The 15,463-nt window shown below is 41.0% G+C and overlaps 1 protein-coding gene across 1 annotated transcript; it reads right to left on the bottom strand.

Moving 5' to 3' along the window:
* Positions 1 to 8,298: 8,298 nt before the first annotated feature.
* Positions 8,299 to 12,014, bottom strand: LOC133909667 (26S proteasome non-ATPase regulatory subunit 14 homolog). The gene is made up of 6 exons (XM_062352204.1): positions 11,809 to 12,014; positions 11,509 to 11,686; positions 9,616 to 9,697; positions 8,987 to 9,163; positions 8,739 to 8,906; positions 8,299 to 8,623 (listed from the first exon to the last, which is right to left on the bottom strand). Exons 1-6 carry the CDS (start codon positions 11,933 to 11,935, stop codon positions 8,432 to 8,434), a joined length of 924 nt encoding a protein of 307 aa, XP_062208188.1. The 5' UTR covers positions 11,936 to 12,014; the 3' UTR covers positions 8,299 to 8,431.
* Between the last annotated feature and the right edge of the window lie 3,449 nt (positions 12,015 to 15,463).

The following is a 15,463-nucleotide window of genomic DNA, read 5'->3' as shown; positions in this document are numbered from 1 at the left end:
TTGTAACCACCTGTTGACGGTTATTGTTTAGACACCATAACAATAATTTACACACATGGGTAGATCCATGCTAGGGGATGCAGCACAGGCCTAGCCCCAGAAGCCCAGATGAAGAAAGGGGGGAATCCAAAAAAATTGCATTATTTTGTCACATAAAACATGAACTTGGTCTAATAGTAAGAGCTCCAGCACCCCAACGTGGATCTAGATTCGTCTTGTTTACACATGTGCTAAATATTGAATAGTCATGATGGTTAATGAATTATTGTGTCCTTTTATGATTCATGGAGAGTTGTATCTCTTAGGGATAGATAATTGTGTCTACTGGTGATTTATGAAGAGTCGTATCTCTTAGAGATGGCTTTTAGTAATGTATATAAATAGAGCATGGTTCTACGTTATTCATATCAAGGAAAGAAATAAAGGTAAAACAAAGAACTCAAAGTTATAATGCCAAAACACTCTCAGTCATTTATCACTAGTGTGTGATACTTCAGCAAGGGTATCACTATCTAGAAGTTGACTGTCCTGAAAAATGTTAAGAGCATCCATAGTCGTCTTCACAAGTGCACGTGTAGGTGATAGGGCCTCATTGTATCTTAGGAAGCTTTTTGTTAGTAACTCGATGCACATCTTACGGTGGGGACAAATAAGTCTTAAAGAAAGCTCCCTAAAATGAGCCTTAAAGTTGATCATGTGTTACTACAAGACATCTCCAACCACCTGCACCAATAGTAACATGTGTCACGATGCCGGTGCTAGAAAACGTCGCATCGGCCAAGCAGTTGCCTCTTGCCTCGCCTCCTCTCCGAGAGAGTAGCATGTGAGCTTCGAGGAAATAAAGAGGAGACCGGGGGTTCTCCGCTTGTCGTGAATCAACGTTGTCCTGCGCCGCCCACGGATTGGATTCGCCATTGAGCGCCACTTTTGTCAGATCCTATGAATTCAGGATCAAAATCGCCAGGGTATGTGTGAATTGGGGATCAAATTGCGGTCTTGTGGATGAACAGATCGAACCAAAATTAGGGAAAGTGGCTAACCTAAACCCTAAAGAATATATTAAGATGCTAATTTTTTCCAGAGATGTCTTTCATTCCATTTCCACGGGCTTATATACCGCCCCAAAGTTCATTACAATTGCATTAAGCAAACTCTGAATTAGCACCCCAAAACATAGGTTTACAGAGGGTTTAAATAGCTAAACAGTAATTAATAAAACAGTAAGCAAAGCTTGTTGTGGACCGTCAGATTTCCACTCAACATCCGATCCAACAATTTGGTGAGCTTAAGTCGAAGCCGACAACCCGGCACCCATCAGCGATGACTTCTTCAGTTCTGTTCGAGCTTCAATCTTCCCGCGCCAACTCTGAATGTATAAAAGTCTGATGGAGTTTTCAGGGTCTTACAGCTCCCCCACCTTGACAGTCTCCATGTCTCCATGGTGAAAAATCTGGAAACATGCACCTCATGAAACTCACATCCTCCCAAGTTGCGCCATCTGGAGATAAATTTTTCCATTGAATGAGCCACTGTCCAACCGGCTCTCCCCTCCTTGGAACCACTCTTTTGTCTAACACCGCCACTGGTTAGGCCTTAATCTTCCCATTCTCACTGACCAGAGGAACTCCTTGCAAAGGAACAACTTCTAAACCCACATGCTTCTTGAGCTGATGTACATGAAAGACAGGGTGGATGCTAGCTTCTTCAGGTGATTGTAGCCGGTAAGCTACTGGTCCGATCTTGCTGATAATCTTGAAAGGTCCATCGTACTTGGATCTCAACTTCAATGACCCCCTCATGCCAAATGCATTTTGTTTATATGGTTGTATCTTTAAATACACTATATCTCCTTCCTCAAATGTCCTTTCACTTCTCTTCTTATCTGCATAGACTTTCATCCTTCTTTGAGCTTCTTGTTGTGCTTAAGCTCCTTCAACATATTCTCCTTTTGAGTAATTGTGACTCTAGCCTCCTTAGAGATGTTGCATGGGAGCGAAAGTCCACCAATTTGAGGTGGTGGATAGCCATAAAGTACTTGAAAAGGAGTAATTTTTAGGGATGTATGATATGTGGTGTTATACCACTATTTTGCCATTGGTAGCCAGGTGTACCACTCCCTTGGTTCTTGAAAGACCATGCTTCTCAAGTATGACTATGCACACTGATTGACTCTCTCGGTCTGCCCATCAGTTTGGGGGTGGTGAGATGTGCTAAACTTCAAAGTGGCCTTAAGAGCCATAAAGATTCCTTGAAATAGATTTCTAGTAAATACCCTATCTCTATCACTCAAAATTAAAATAGGGACTCCATAAAGTTTAAAAATCTGATCCAAAAACAACTGCACCACTTGTTGGACTGAGTAAGGATGAGCTAAAGCTATGAAGTGGGCATGCTTAGTTAATCTATCTACTACCACCAAAACAACATACTTTCCTCTTAATTTAGGCAATCCCTCTATAAAATCCATGGTGACATGAGTCCAAGCCATTTCAAGTATATCTAGTGGTGCAAGTAATCCAGAGGTAGCCACATTTTCAGACTTAGTAACCTGACAAATTGGGCATTCAGCAACATGCCAACATACCTTTCCACTTGTGACTTCAGATTTGGCCAATGGAAAAGCATTTTAATGCTATGATAAGATGCTCTCATTCCTTAGTGTCCACCAATAGATGAGGAGTGAAAGTTCTGCAAGATCTTTCTACTCTGTTCAGTATTATCCCTAACATAGATTATTCCCTTGAACTTGATAATGCCATCATCTGTAGAGAAGTATCCACTATTTTCAGGACTGATACTAATGAGCTCAAGAATCTGCTGACACTTGGGATCAGACACATAACTTTGCTTCACGTCTTCTATCAACTCAGGTTTCAAGATAGTAATAGAATGATAGTTGGATTCTCTCCTAGATAAGACATCTGCAGCTACATTTTCATTTCCCTTTTTATACTCCACAGAATAATCAAACTCTAGCAGCTTCAATAGCAATTTGTGTTTAATTCCATCAATAAGTCTTTGGGTAGTAATGTACTTGAGGCTCTGCTGATCAGTTTTGATCACTACTTTATTTCCCAACAAGTAATGTCTCCACTTTTTAAGGGATCCTAGTTTGGCCATGGCCTCCTTGTCATAAATGGACTAAGCTGCTGATCTAACTCCTAGAATTTTGCTGAAATAAGCTATTGGCCTTCAAGATTGTATGAGCACAACCCCAATTCCAGTACTGCAGGCATCAGTTTCAAGAGTAAATGGTTCATTGAAGTTTGGCAAGGCTAGCACATGGCATGTGGTCATAATCTCCTTGAGCTTTTCAAAAGATTGAGTTTGAGCATCTCCCCTCTCAAATGAATTTCTTTTCAGCAGATCAAATAATGGCTTGCAGATCTGCCCATAACCCTTAATAAATCTTATATAGTACCATGTTAGGCCCAAAAATCCCCTAAGCTAGGTCACATCAATGGGCCTTGGCCATTTTGGTATATCCTTAATTTTACTAGGATCTGTTGCTACTCCTTCACCACTAATCACATGCCCCAAATACTCAACTTGACTAACTGCAAAAACACATTTACTGAATTTTGCATACAGCTGGCTATCCCTTAGAATAGTTGATGCCATTTGCACATGCTATTTGTGCTCATCTGCACTCTTGCTATAGATCAAGATGTCATCAAAGAATACTAAAATGAACTTGCCCAAATATTTATCAAAGATGGTGTTCACAAGTGACTGAAATGTGGCAGGTGCATTAGTCAGCCCAAAGGGAATGACTATGTACTCATAATGGCACAGGTGAGTCCTAAAAGCAGTTTTTGGAATATCTGCCTCTTGCATTCTGATTTGGTGGTAACCTGACCACAAGTCCAACTTAGTAAAAATGACAGCTCCATGCAATGCATCTAGCAAATCCTTAATCACAGGCATAGGGAATCTATTTTTGATAGTTAATGAGTTAAGCTCTCTGTAATCTACACATAACCTCTAAGAACCATCTTTTTTCTAACCATTACTGCTGGAGATGAATAAGGACTCAAGCTTGGTCTAATCACCTGATCAATAAGGTCATGATCAGATCTTCTATAGCTCCCATCTTATAGTGAGGCACTCTATATGGTCTGAGATTGGGAGGGTGTACCCCAGATTTCAGATGTATTGCATGGTCACATCCTCTCTGGGAGGTAATCCTTTTGGCTCCATGAATACATCTGCATAAGCCTCTATCACCTTCTTCAATATGTCTAGGGCATCTACTTTCTTTGGCTTAACTTGTTCTTGCAACACATGAATTTGTATCAGACTGCCCATTACTCCCTTCTTAATCAACTTCTCTAGTTTCTGGACATTAACCACATAACCCTTCTGTGCCATGGTGTGGTCAATAAATAGAAGAGTCTGACCTTACTTAGTGAGTGTAAATTCTCTCTTTTGCAGATCGAGACCTACTGGGCTGAAGTCATACAACCAATCTGCCCCCAATATTATGTCATAGCTATTCAACTTCAGAAGCTTGAATGAATTGATGAACTTAGTGCCTTGGATCCAATAATCTAGTTCAGGTGTCACAGTGTCCAATATCAGCTCTCCTCCCCAGCTACAGTGGCCTTTCTAGTGTCTACATGATTCAAGGAACAATTGATCTTAACAACAAATTCATACTCATGAAAATGTCTATGCTCCCACTATCTACTAAGGCCACTGCTCTTTTGCCATTCACACTAGTAATTAAGGAGAAAGTGACTAAACTAGCAGTGCCCTTAACTGCATGTGAGGAAATCGGCATCAATTGTTCTTGAACACCAGTCTGAACTGATGGAGCATTTTCTTGAGTTCCAATAGGGCTGCTAGGGGCTGTCACAAAGTTCTGCTAGGCATTAGGTTCTTCTTCTTCTTCCTACATACCTTCTCCTGACATTTCCATTAAAATTGAGTGTAGCCTATTCTTAACCTTGCAGTTGTGTTGAGGGCTCCAAGGTTCTTGACAATACCAACAAGTCCTTTTATCTCTTTCTTGCTTGTTACTGTTAGCATTGGGTGTGCTCTCTCTCTGAGGTACATTGCTAGGGGCTCCCTTGTTCTAATTGGTGATAACAGTGAATGGTTTGCTGCTGTTGAAAGGCTTCTATAGTTACTAGACAGCTCCAAGTGTTTAGCATACCAAAAGGCTTCAAGAAGGTTATTTGGTTGGTGGCATGTCACTTGGTGTTGGATGTTGGCTTTCAGTCCCCCAATGAAACAACTCAGAAAAATGCTTCCTGTAAATAAGGGTGTTCTCTTTTTAACAGTGCCATGCATTCCTCAAATTTGTCAATATATTGGTTGACTGACCCCAATTGTTGTGAGCCTTAAAATCTAGCAACATCCTCATGTATTCCCAAAAGTGCAAATCTATCTTACAACATTCTGTTGAGTTGTTCCTAGGTAATCAGTTGCCATGGCACTCCTAACCCCTGGAACCAATTTTTAGCCTTATCAACAAAATGAGCAGTTGCCAAGTTGACCCAATGAGTGTATGGAGTTCCAGTCACCTCAAAGAACCTCTCACATTGTCTAATCCAACCTCCAGGGTTTTCTCCATTGAAGAGAGGAATTTCTAACCTTGGCCCTATAATGATGATTTCAGCATAAATTCTATTCACCCTTGATCTGGATCTCCCTGCACCCTTTGTTGTTCTAGCATTTGCACCCCCTGGTAGCTCAACTGACCTTCTCTCATAACCCCCCTCCCATGTTGGAATTGCCTCAGCCATATGGATTATACCTCGGTAGGCAAGCATATCTAGTCTCTCTCATTGGGATCATTGTAGGATTGATAGCAGGACTGTAAATGGGCATTCCATTGGTGAATATCAACTGGGAAGGTGACCTTGGTACCCAATTTAGATCTCCATCACCCTGACCTCTATTCTCATGCAAAGTAGCATATAGTGAAAAAGTAGCTAGGTTAAAAGGTATAGCAGTGTTACCATCAGAAGTGACAACACTGCATCAGATGGGTTGGGTTAACTACTTTCTGATCCACCTCCTCTCATAGTGTCTGCATCTCCTCTCAATCCAACAAGAAGCAAGCGCCTGATCTCCGCCACATCAGACTTGAGATCCTTCAACTCAGCTAACTCTCTCTTGAGTTCATCCACTTCCTCCCTGAGATTCTCCTCTCCATAAGAAGTCATCATCAGAAGGCTAGCTCTTAGGATAGCTCGGAAGTCTCCTTGCTTTACGCTTGAGAAGCCGGGTCTACCGCCACCTGAGGTTAGAGATTGTCCGAGGAATTTTACATGCGAACTAGCCTCACAACCCAAGCCTAGATCCAACCTCTCGCCATCACCTCCACAACAAATCGGTGTTGGTTCTCGGAATTTTACACGTGAACAGTGCCACGAAACCATCACCACCTGCTGATCTAGCTATTGTATGAGTGAAATTTCGCCAAGAATCAACACAGCTCTGATACCCTTTTGTCACATCCTATGAATTTAGGATCAAAATTGCCAGGTTATGTGTGAATTGGGGATCAAATTGCGGTCTCGTGGATGAATAGATAGAACCAAAATTGGAGAAAGTGGCTAACCTAAACCCTAAAGAATATACTAAGATGCTAGTTTTTGCCAGAGATGCCCTCCGTTCCATTTCCATGGGCTTATATACCGCCCCAAAGTTCATTACACTTGCATTAAGCAAACTCTGAATTAGCGCGCCAAAGCACAGATTTACATAGGGTTTACACAGCTAAACAGTAATTAATATAACGGTAAGCAATGCTTGTTGTAGACTTTCGGATTTCCACTCAACGTCCGATCCAACAATTTGACGAGCTCAAGTCGAAGCCGACAACCCGACACCCATCAGCGACGACTTCTTCAGTTTTGTTCGAGCTTCATTCTTCCCGAGCCAGCTATGAATGTCTAAAAGTCTGATGGAGTTTTTCAGGGTCTTACAGCTTTTTCGCTTAATCGAAGTCGTCATTTTGTGCCTCCGCTGGATCTGCTTCGCCATGGCCACTGCATCGGTTGGAGGGTTAGAGAAGCATCAGGAAAGCGATGAGGAGAGAGAAAACTAGGGAAACCGGAGGCATCGAGCTGTATTATTTGGTCCGACCCAACAAAATCACAGTATGGACCATCACCGCATCCAACCCACAGGTAAAAATAACTGCCAACCGACCCACCATCCAAACCGAAAAAATGAGACCACAGCCTAGCCTGCCACTCCACACAGCTCCTAAGGCCCACAACACACGAAACCCTCCTAAGGCCCACAGCCACACCACCCAAACAACACCACGATTCCCAACATCGTTGAAGAATTTTTTATTTTTATACTTTTTTAATTAAATATATGTGTCTAAATTTAAAAAATTGTAGATCTAGACTCCCGTCACACACAGGCTAGATGTCATGTTTAAAAATTAAAAAAAAGGATTTTAATGCTCTTATAATTCAAAACACTATCAAAATAGTCATGAAAAATTCTAACAAAATTATATGGTGTAGATGATGATGTCATGTAGCTCTCCAAAACTTTTCAGAAAAAAATACGACTTATAAAATGAGAAAAAATGATAAATTTTAGAAATTCAAAAATTTGTTTTTTATTTCTCATTGCACAAGTAATTGTTTGATTTAGATCTGTAATTTTTTTTAAACGGACACATATATTTGTAATTTTTTATTTAAAAAAACTATAAATAAAAAAAGTTTCCACCGTTGAACACGTCCACCTTGTGGATCTGACGCCTCTTTCCTAGGTTCCAGCGGAGTCTTCTTCCCCGTTTCTCCTCTGAGTCTGAAACAGTACGTAGCAGCTGAATAGCATGGCCTTCACGTCACACGGCCCTGCGACGGCGGCTAACATCGCCACTAGGCGATCTGGCTTCTGCCAGCGGTTCTGAGTGATCGTTGACGAGCGCGACGTGACCATGGATGACGCATTCCTCGGCTCTCAGTCCCTACTCCGTACACGTATGAACAATTGTAAAACTAAGTGATTTTTAAATAGAAATAGCCAAGTTGGTGTTAAAAAACTTTGGAAAACGCTGTTGCCAAATTGTTTTGCCAACAGATGCATGGTCCAGCGGGTTTCGCTCTGCCCACCTAAATGAAAATTCCGAACGAAATAGTAGAGTTCGGATCAGGAATTTGCATCGATACCACAAACTTGTAATCCAATAGCATAAGTCTCACAAGAGCAGAGAGATTCCATTCACTTCTGCCTCCATGACCACTAAAGCATAACTCAATCTAAGGCCCAAAACATTGGCAGAAAAAGCGGCAAGTTACAAAATAGCACACCGTGCAGTGAATAGAGCTAAAGAATAATAAATTCATTGAGGCAAACCTCGGCACAAATATCTGGCGTACTGAGTTGCATATGCCAGGCTTCGATAAACACAACATTAGAGTTTGATAGTTGGAACACTAGTAATAGCAGACTAAAAGACAACTGTGTCAAGCATGGTACCAAGGGTCTGAACTATGTTTGATGACATCAAATTTGAGACATGCTCTTCCAAATGCTTCTTGGCATCTTGACGACCCACATTTGCAATCGCCAATTTCTCAGGTGGAAGTTCATCCTCCTCTTGCACTGCCTTGTTATACTTGATGGCTAGGTTCAGCATTTCCTGGACACAAGAACACACATAATGTGAACAGCAAACTATAGATGATACTTAAGACTGCATCGGTGTGAAGTAAAAGGTTCTTCTCCATGGAACTGGTAGGCTAAACACCACATACCTGAACAGTCTGCTCGTTGGTTTTTGAATGAGTATCAAACCTCTTCAAAATTAGTCCATCAGTCCATTTCTTTTTGTGCAAGTTCAGCAACATCTTTTCTTCAAGTTCATTTTTCCGGTAATTGATTGCAATGGAGTAGTAGTGTCTGTTCAGCCCATGAATAAGAGCCTGGCAAAACAGAGACCATAAATTATTTAGAAGCAATAATCAAAACAAGTTTGTAAAATCCCATGTTATTTAGTATTTACCTGAATAGACGGCTTATTTAGGTGCCCAACATTTGATGTGGTTTGGCGGGGCTCTTGGCCAAGCATCATGGTCTGAGGGTTAATGAGGCGAAATGCATCAATGACCACCTTCCCTTTGACACTCTGGATGGGGTCTATCACAACAGCAACTGCCCTGGGATTCAAAGCTTCAAAACTCTGCATTTTTAGTTTTGACGATGTTAGCCATGTATATGTATTTGGCATACATGAGATCAAAGCATCTGGTGCTTCCCAAACTTATCGCACCATTACCTATTATACTGAAATTTGTTTTCTTATCCTACAAGCTTAACCACACAGGTATTGCTACTTACTGAAAACAGGACTGGACTAACACTAGGTCCAATAACAACTTTTAGAGAGACATGAATACGATGAAGGCAGGGGAACCGCAACCAGAAGACATTAAAAACTAAGCATATGCTAACATTTACTTCCTCCATTTGAAAGGTTAGTAATATCCATGTTTTATTAAAAGCAAAATAAGCATGTTGATGAATTGGCATGCAGTACAGTGGGACTGCAGAAAATACAGCAGTTATCTTGTTCAAAACAAAAGAAAATGTCCCTTTAACAATGACGAAAAGATAGGTGGCTTATGCATAGACCTGCTGAGTATTGATGTCAACTCCTGAAAGCCAGCAACCAAAGCCAGGATGGGAATGGTACCAGCCTACCACCATTTCTGGTCTGTAAAAGCAACAAAGTATCAACATAATAGTCCACTGAAAGAATAACCAAGTAAAAATAACAATAGTTTATAAGCCAGAAGTGTTGGCCAAAAAAATGTCCTAAAGCTACAGCCAACATTATTATTCAAACAATTTTGTGGCAGTTGTGGCTTGGATGTTAGAAGCAAGAGAAGTGTTGAGATGTTGGGCATGCCGTATGAGACCTGATTTTTTCCCACTTATTCCCCTAATGAAGGAAACGTGACTTTACAACTTTTAGCCATGTTCGAAAAAAGAGAGGTATCATGGACATTGACGAGAAATTCTTCCAAAATATGTCTTTCTTTAATCCAGCTTCTCAAATAGTCAATTCAAATAACAAAATAGTTTGGTTTAACAACCTAAAGATGGACATAATAATTCATTAACATATTATCTGTTGAACATCACAAAATTTTGCCATAGACAAATACTCTTAGGACTAATCCATTGAACAAATGCCCCTTTAACAACCTAAAGATGTTCACTTCCTAGAAAAAAAGTATACGTACTTAAACGTATACAGATATAGATATACCTGTTATGTTCACACATGATTTGTCAGCATATGATGATTATTTGCTAAATCTAATTATGATTAATCCGAATAATAAAGAAAAAAACGACATCTGTCAACAAATATTGAAATAAGTATGATGCAGTGCTTACTATTTTACCAACATCGTGAAACATTATTTTAATTGCTTAAACCATTCAATCCATTGCAATTTTACAATCAATTAATAAACAAAACCTGGATATTTCAAACTGCTGAATGAACTCAAGTCCACTACATGGATACTGGCACTCTTGAACATACCATAACTACTGAACTCTAATGAAGTTTCAACTGCAGTGTACATTTTGAAGGACTGTTTGTTGTATCCACGTTATTCATTTACTAGGTCCATCACCATCCGAACCATATAATTTGTGGGTACAATCATTGTTCAATTATTATATGCTAAGCTAGGATTGACTGGTAATGAACAAAAGTACATCCTGCATGAGTGAATAAAAAATACCAAGGTGTGTTTTTCTATTCAAAGAAAAATTCATTGCTTCATAAGTTCTTAGATAGTTATATTCCATTGTGCCCCAAATTTACTCCATGGAGAAGGCCAATCCAGAGCACTTAATGTATGGAAATATGTTACATGCCTCAATGCGTGTCAATTAGGATTCTATATTTTTTCAGAAACAATCAAATCTAGAACTTGATTTTCTTGACATGAATGTAACATCAAGCAAGACAAAACTTCAGCTACAGTTTTTACTTCAGAGAAAAAAATCCTGATTCTAAATCCAATCAAAGAATAAATGAACAGAATATCAATAATCACAGCAAGTTTGCTAGAAATAAATGGACAGAATACTGATAATCATGATAAGTACAGAAAGATGGAACACGCAATACAATACGAACAAAGATCAAAGCTGAGAATCCTCAGCCGCCTAAAGAAATTTAGAACTTGTATTTGTCAGGTACCTATGCACAAAGAGCTTGCCAAACTTTTGTCCTAACAATTTCCTTTCTTTCTTAATCCTTATCCGGTGTTCTGATATGAGCGATAGTTTAAAATTTAGCAGGTACTACTACCAGCAAATCAACTGCACTTAATCGAAGAAAAGAACATGATCGCAACCAGCAGATACGCGCATTTGAACCTCGGTTATCAACTTTTATAGCCAGATCAAACTCACTGAACCTGAACAAATAATAGACAAAAAAATAAACATCATAACTAACAGATAAGTCCGGCCCTTAGACTGTCGGCGTCCGTGACGTACCTGCCGGTCTGCTTGAGCATGTCGAGCATGTTGGTCTGGAAGACGTGGTCGACGGCCTCGACGCTGACCCCGGTCCCGCTCTGCGGCATGGCGAAGACGTCCACGACCCTGACGGTGTAGTCGTCGACGAACTCACCCAGCATGAGGCCCATGACCTCCATCGGCACGCCCGCCCTCCCTGCAGCCAAGCGTAAGCCCGCGCGCGAGATGGGGGTAAAAGCAACACGAACCCTAACCCTAGATCTCATGGGGGGGGGGGGGGTGTAAAACGAAAGAGAGTGGGTGGGGTCGCGTGCGCACCGTGCTTGAGCATCTTGAGGAGAGCGAGGGAGGAGATGTAGACCTGCTCGGAGGAGTCGAGCAGCGGCGAGTCCGTCGGCGGCTGCCCCATCCCGGAGGCGCCGAAGATCCGCTGCAGCCGCTCCATCGCTTCCGCCTCGCCTCGCTTCTTTCCGGTTCGATTTGCTTGACTTGTGAGAGTTGTGAGGTGAGAAGGACTCGGCGGCGGCCCGCGGCCGCAGTTTCTTTCTTCGAGCGCACGGCTTGTGCCCGGATCGGTCACGACTGGGCCAGATCGAGTCCAGATTGGGCCGGAAGCTGCTAGTCCGAGGAAAGGAAAGAAGGGCACCACGGACCTTAAGCTATCTCGACAGATCTACATGGGCCTCACATTACAGTTGCGTGAGACTTGGGCCACCCGACCCGTCCTGACTCCTGAAGACGGATTCTGCTGCATGGGCCGGCTGATCCACGGGAGACGAAACAGATGAATTTATTTTGTTTGTATATTTTTTATTTAAAAAATACAAAACTATGTGACCGTTATCGAATCTTCACAAATAGCCTCCTCCGGCTTGTTCAGTGGGCGCTCTTTGGTTGGATGATTTTTCTTCCTGCCCAATCAAAAGACGAGATGACGCTATGGTGGAGTGTCCTCAATTGCCATCGAGGCAAACCAACTTTCTTCCTGTTGGACAGGCGAGAGGTTCACTTCCCGTACATCCAGTAAGCGGGGAGTGGCGGGCTCCACAGCACCGACCTCCCGACCACTGGAAGGGTAGGAAGTTCTATCACAATGGTTACCTATATCCTATCCTTGCAACAGGCGGGAGGTTGACCTATAAAAGGTGCGGTGTGCCCGGTGGAGGCATCACTCGCCCATTTGCACCCACTTAGTTATGTAAAGAGAGGAGAGAAGAGAAGAGGAAGAAAAAAAAAGAAAAGAAAAGGAGGGGAGAGGGGGAGAGAAGAGGGGGAGCGACGAAGTCATGTAGGATTCAATCTTCGTTGGCGATAAATAGTCTAATCTTGGTACTTCATTCTATAAACTAGTTAGGTTAGCTATCAAATCTAGTTTAGCTATATGACAGCTATCAAATCTAGGTTAGATTAGTCGTACTGTTATCATATCTAGGTTTTTAAAACAATGTAGAGTAACAATTTGACCGAGAATTTGATAGTTAGTATTAGTTGATGGTGGTATTCACCATTACAATATTTGAAGTTAGTTTTTTATGGACGACTATTTTAGATGTAGTACTTATATTTTAGTAATTTTTTCTCAGATTTAGTAGTTGTAGGTCGAAATAATAGTATAGTTTTTTTTGTTAAGTTGTATTTCAAGATTTTTTTTTTTTGGAGATGGGGAGATTGTTTATGATCTGAATGGGGTAGATTGTTAGGATTTCAATCAGTGGATAAGAGTATAGCTAGAGCAAGGGAAATGACGTTTGAGGAAGTAATAAGCTACAACTGGTTATTGCGGGATTTCAAAATGGTCCTCGAGCAACATGAGCTGAATATCAATGCAGTAATAAGGCATGATGAAAGTTCTTTACCAGAGTTGTTCCCGACCAAAGGAACCTCCAGTTGGAGGAAGTACCTAGAGCCGGCAACTGAGCATAGTTGCCCCCTTGTGATGCTTACTCAAGCGAGTTTCATACAGGGAGATGGAGAATTGCATGACAAGGAGGGTGAGAATAATTTAGCTATTGGTGCTTGGCGCAAGAAAATATTCGTGGGTGTTAATTTGCGCAAAGAAGAGGATTTGCAAGAAAAGGAAACATATATTCAGATTGGGTTGATGTTGGCGACATACAAGACATCTAATTATTATAGGCATATTTGCCATGATCTTCCAGGGACGTGGGAGACTTCATTTTAATGTCATCCATGAGTTCAAGTCGACCCAAACTCAGAGATTAAAGATAAGGAAGTTTTAAATCATCTCGGATTCAACCTGTCACCACCAGATAGGCCCGAAGTAAAATTAGCATAACTCTTTTATACGAAGTCCGATTGGAGCATATGTGTACTTGATGTAAAGATTATTTCATTATCTTTTCCATGGATCTGGTCCCATAGTCAGATTCATTGTGTGTGCATAATAATGGTCAAAACAAGTATCTGTTTGTATCGAGTCTGAATCAGAGTCTCTAGTCTAGTTCAAGTTCAACTAGGTGTTTTGGTTAGCCTGTGTGCCTTAAAGCCTAGGGCCAGAGCCCTTTATCCTCAGACTAGTTTATTATATATTTCTTGGAGGGTTTCCTCAAGAAGAAGAGATATGGTGATCCTATCCTCGTGATGATTATCTGCTACTGCCACTTTAGGGCTTGGAGAAGTACATGATCATATTTGTTTGATCCGAGTGCGTCCTTGATTTCCTTGGAGATCCATCCTTCTGACCGGGGTGTATCCCTACCACGGGTGGAAGACTTTGTTAGGGTTTGGATTGCATCTTTGTGTAAGCCAAAATCCTTTTATCTTTAGAATTGTAGTTGTTTATTTGTTGTTAGTATCAATATCTGGATTGTTTGGTGTGAGATTGTTGTTCTTTGTGGATTATTTTCTTGTTACTTGATTAAAAAAAATTAGAAGTATTTGTTGCTGAGATTGTACCATGAAAGGTTGGGCAAAAAATCGGGCATCGCAAGCGTGCGCTCATCAAATGGTATCAGATTTCGGGTTTCTCACGGTACTTATGAATTTTTCTATTGCTCTATTTATTCAGAAATTGTAAGATGGATAATTCTAGGAATTCTAAAGTTGTTGATGCTAAAGCTTCAAATCATGGTGTTGTTGATGGATTAACTGACGTGTCACATCCTATTTTTTTATCCTAACATGCCTGCTGAAGTTAGAAGTGGATTGGAAGATACATGTCGGTATTTGGAGAATCGCATGTATCATGGTTTTGCTGAGATGACGAAGACTTTTATTGCTAAGATTGATGCGCGTCTACCTCCATGACGTGATGCACATATTGGAAGGCGTTTTCGTGCTTTTGGGTGCCATGTTTATGATGCTGAAGATGAGAGTCCGGGACTAAGATCTGATGGTAATGATTTTCATCGTCAACCGCAACATCCTCCTCATCAACGTAACATTCATATGGAACGACTTGCTACTGATATTCATTGTGTTAACCGTGATAACAATATGGCTAGTCGAGTTGTTCATGTTTCGCTAGATGACATGCTTTGTAAGTTGAAAATTTTTATGCCTTCTTTGTCAGGATCAAGTGAGCTAGAGGACTATTTGGAGTGGGAGATGCACCATGATCAGATTTTTGATAGCCATGATTATTCTAAGGAGTACACGCTACATCTATTGAGTTCACTGGGTGGGTATGCTTTGACTTGGTGGAATTCTTTGTGTCGTGCCAGAGGTCGTCCATACACTTGAACATATATGAAGGATATTATGCATCATCGCTTTGTGCCTGAATGTTTTATTAGGACCTTGTATACTCGTTTGCAGTGACTTGAGCAAGGTGATCTTAGTGTGGACGCTTATTATAAGGAGATGAAACTTTTGATGATCCATACAAGTGTGCAAGAGGATGAGAATGCCACTATATCTCGGTTTATTAATGGTCTAAATTTGGTTGTGCAGGCACGTGTTGAAACTGCTCATTAGTGTTATATGCAAAGTTTGGTGCATGTCACTAAAAAGG

Source organism: Phragmites australis, chromosome 1, assembly GCF_958298935.1.
Source record: "Phragmites australis chromosome 1, lpPhrAust1.1, whole genome shotgun sequence".
NCBI classification, from domain to species: Eukaryota; Viridiplantae; Streptophyta; class Magnoliopsida; order Poales; family Poaceae; genus Phragmites; species Phragmites australis.
Note: the sequence above shows the minus strand (reverse complement) of the source record. Positions and strands in the feature narration are given on the sequence as shown.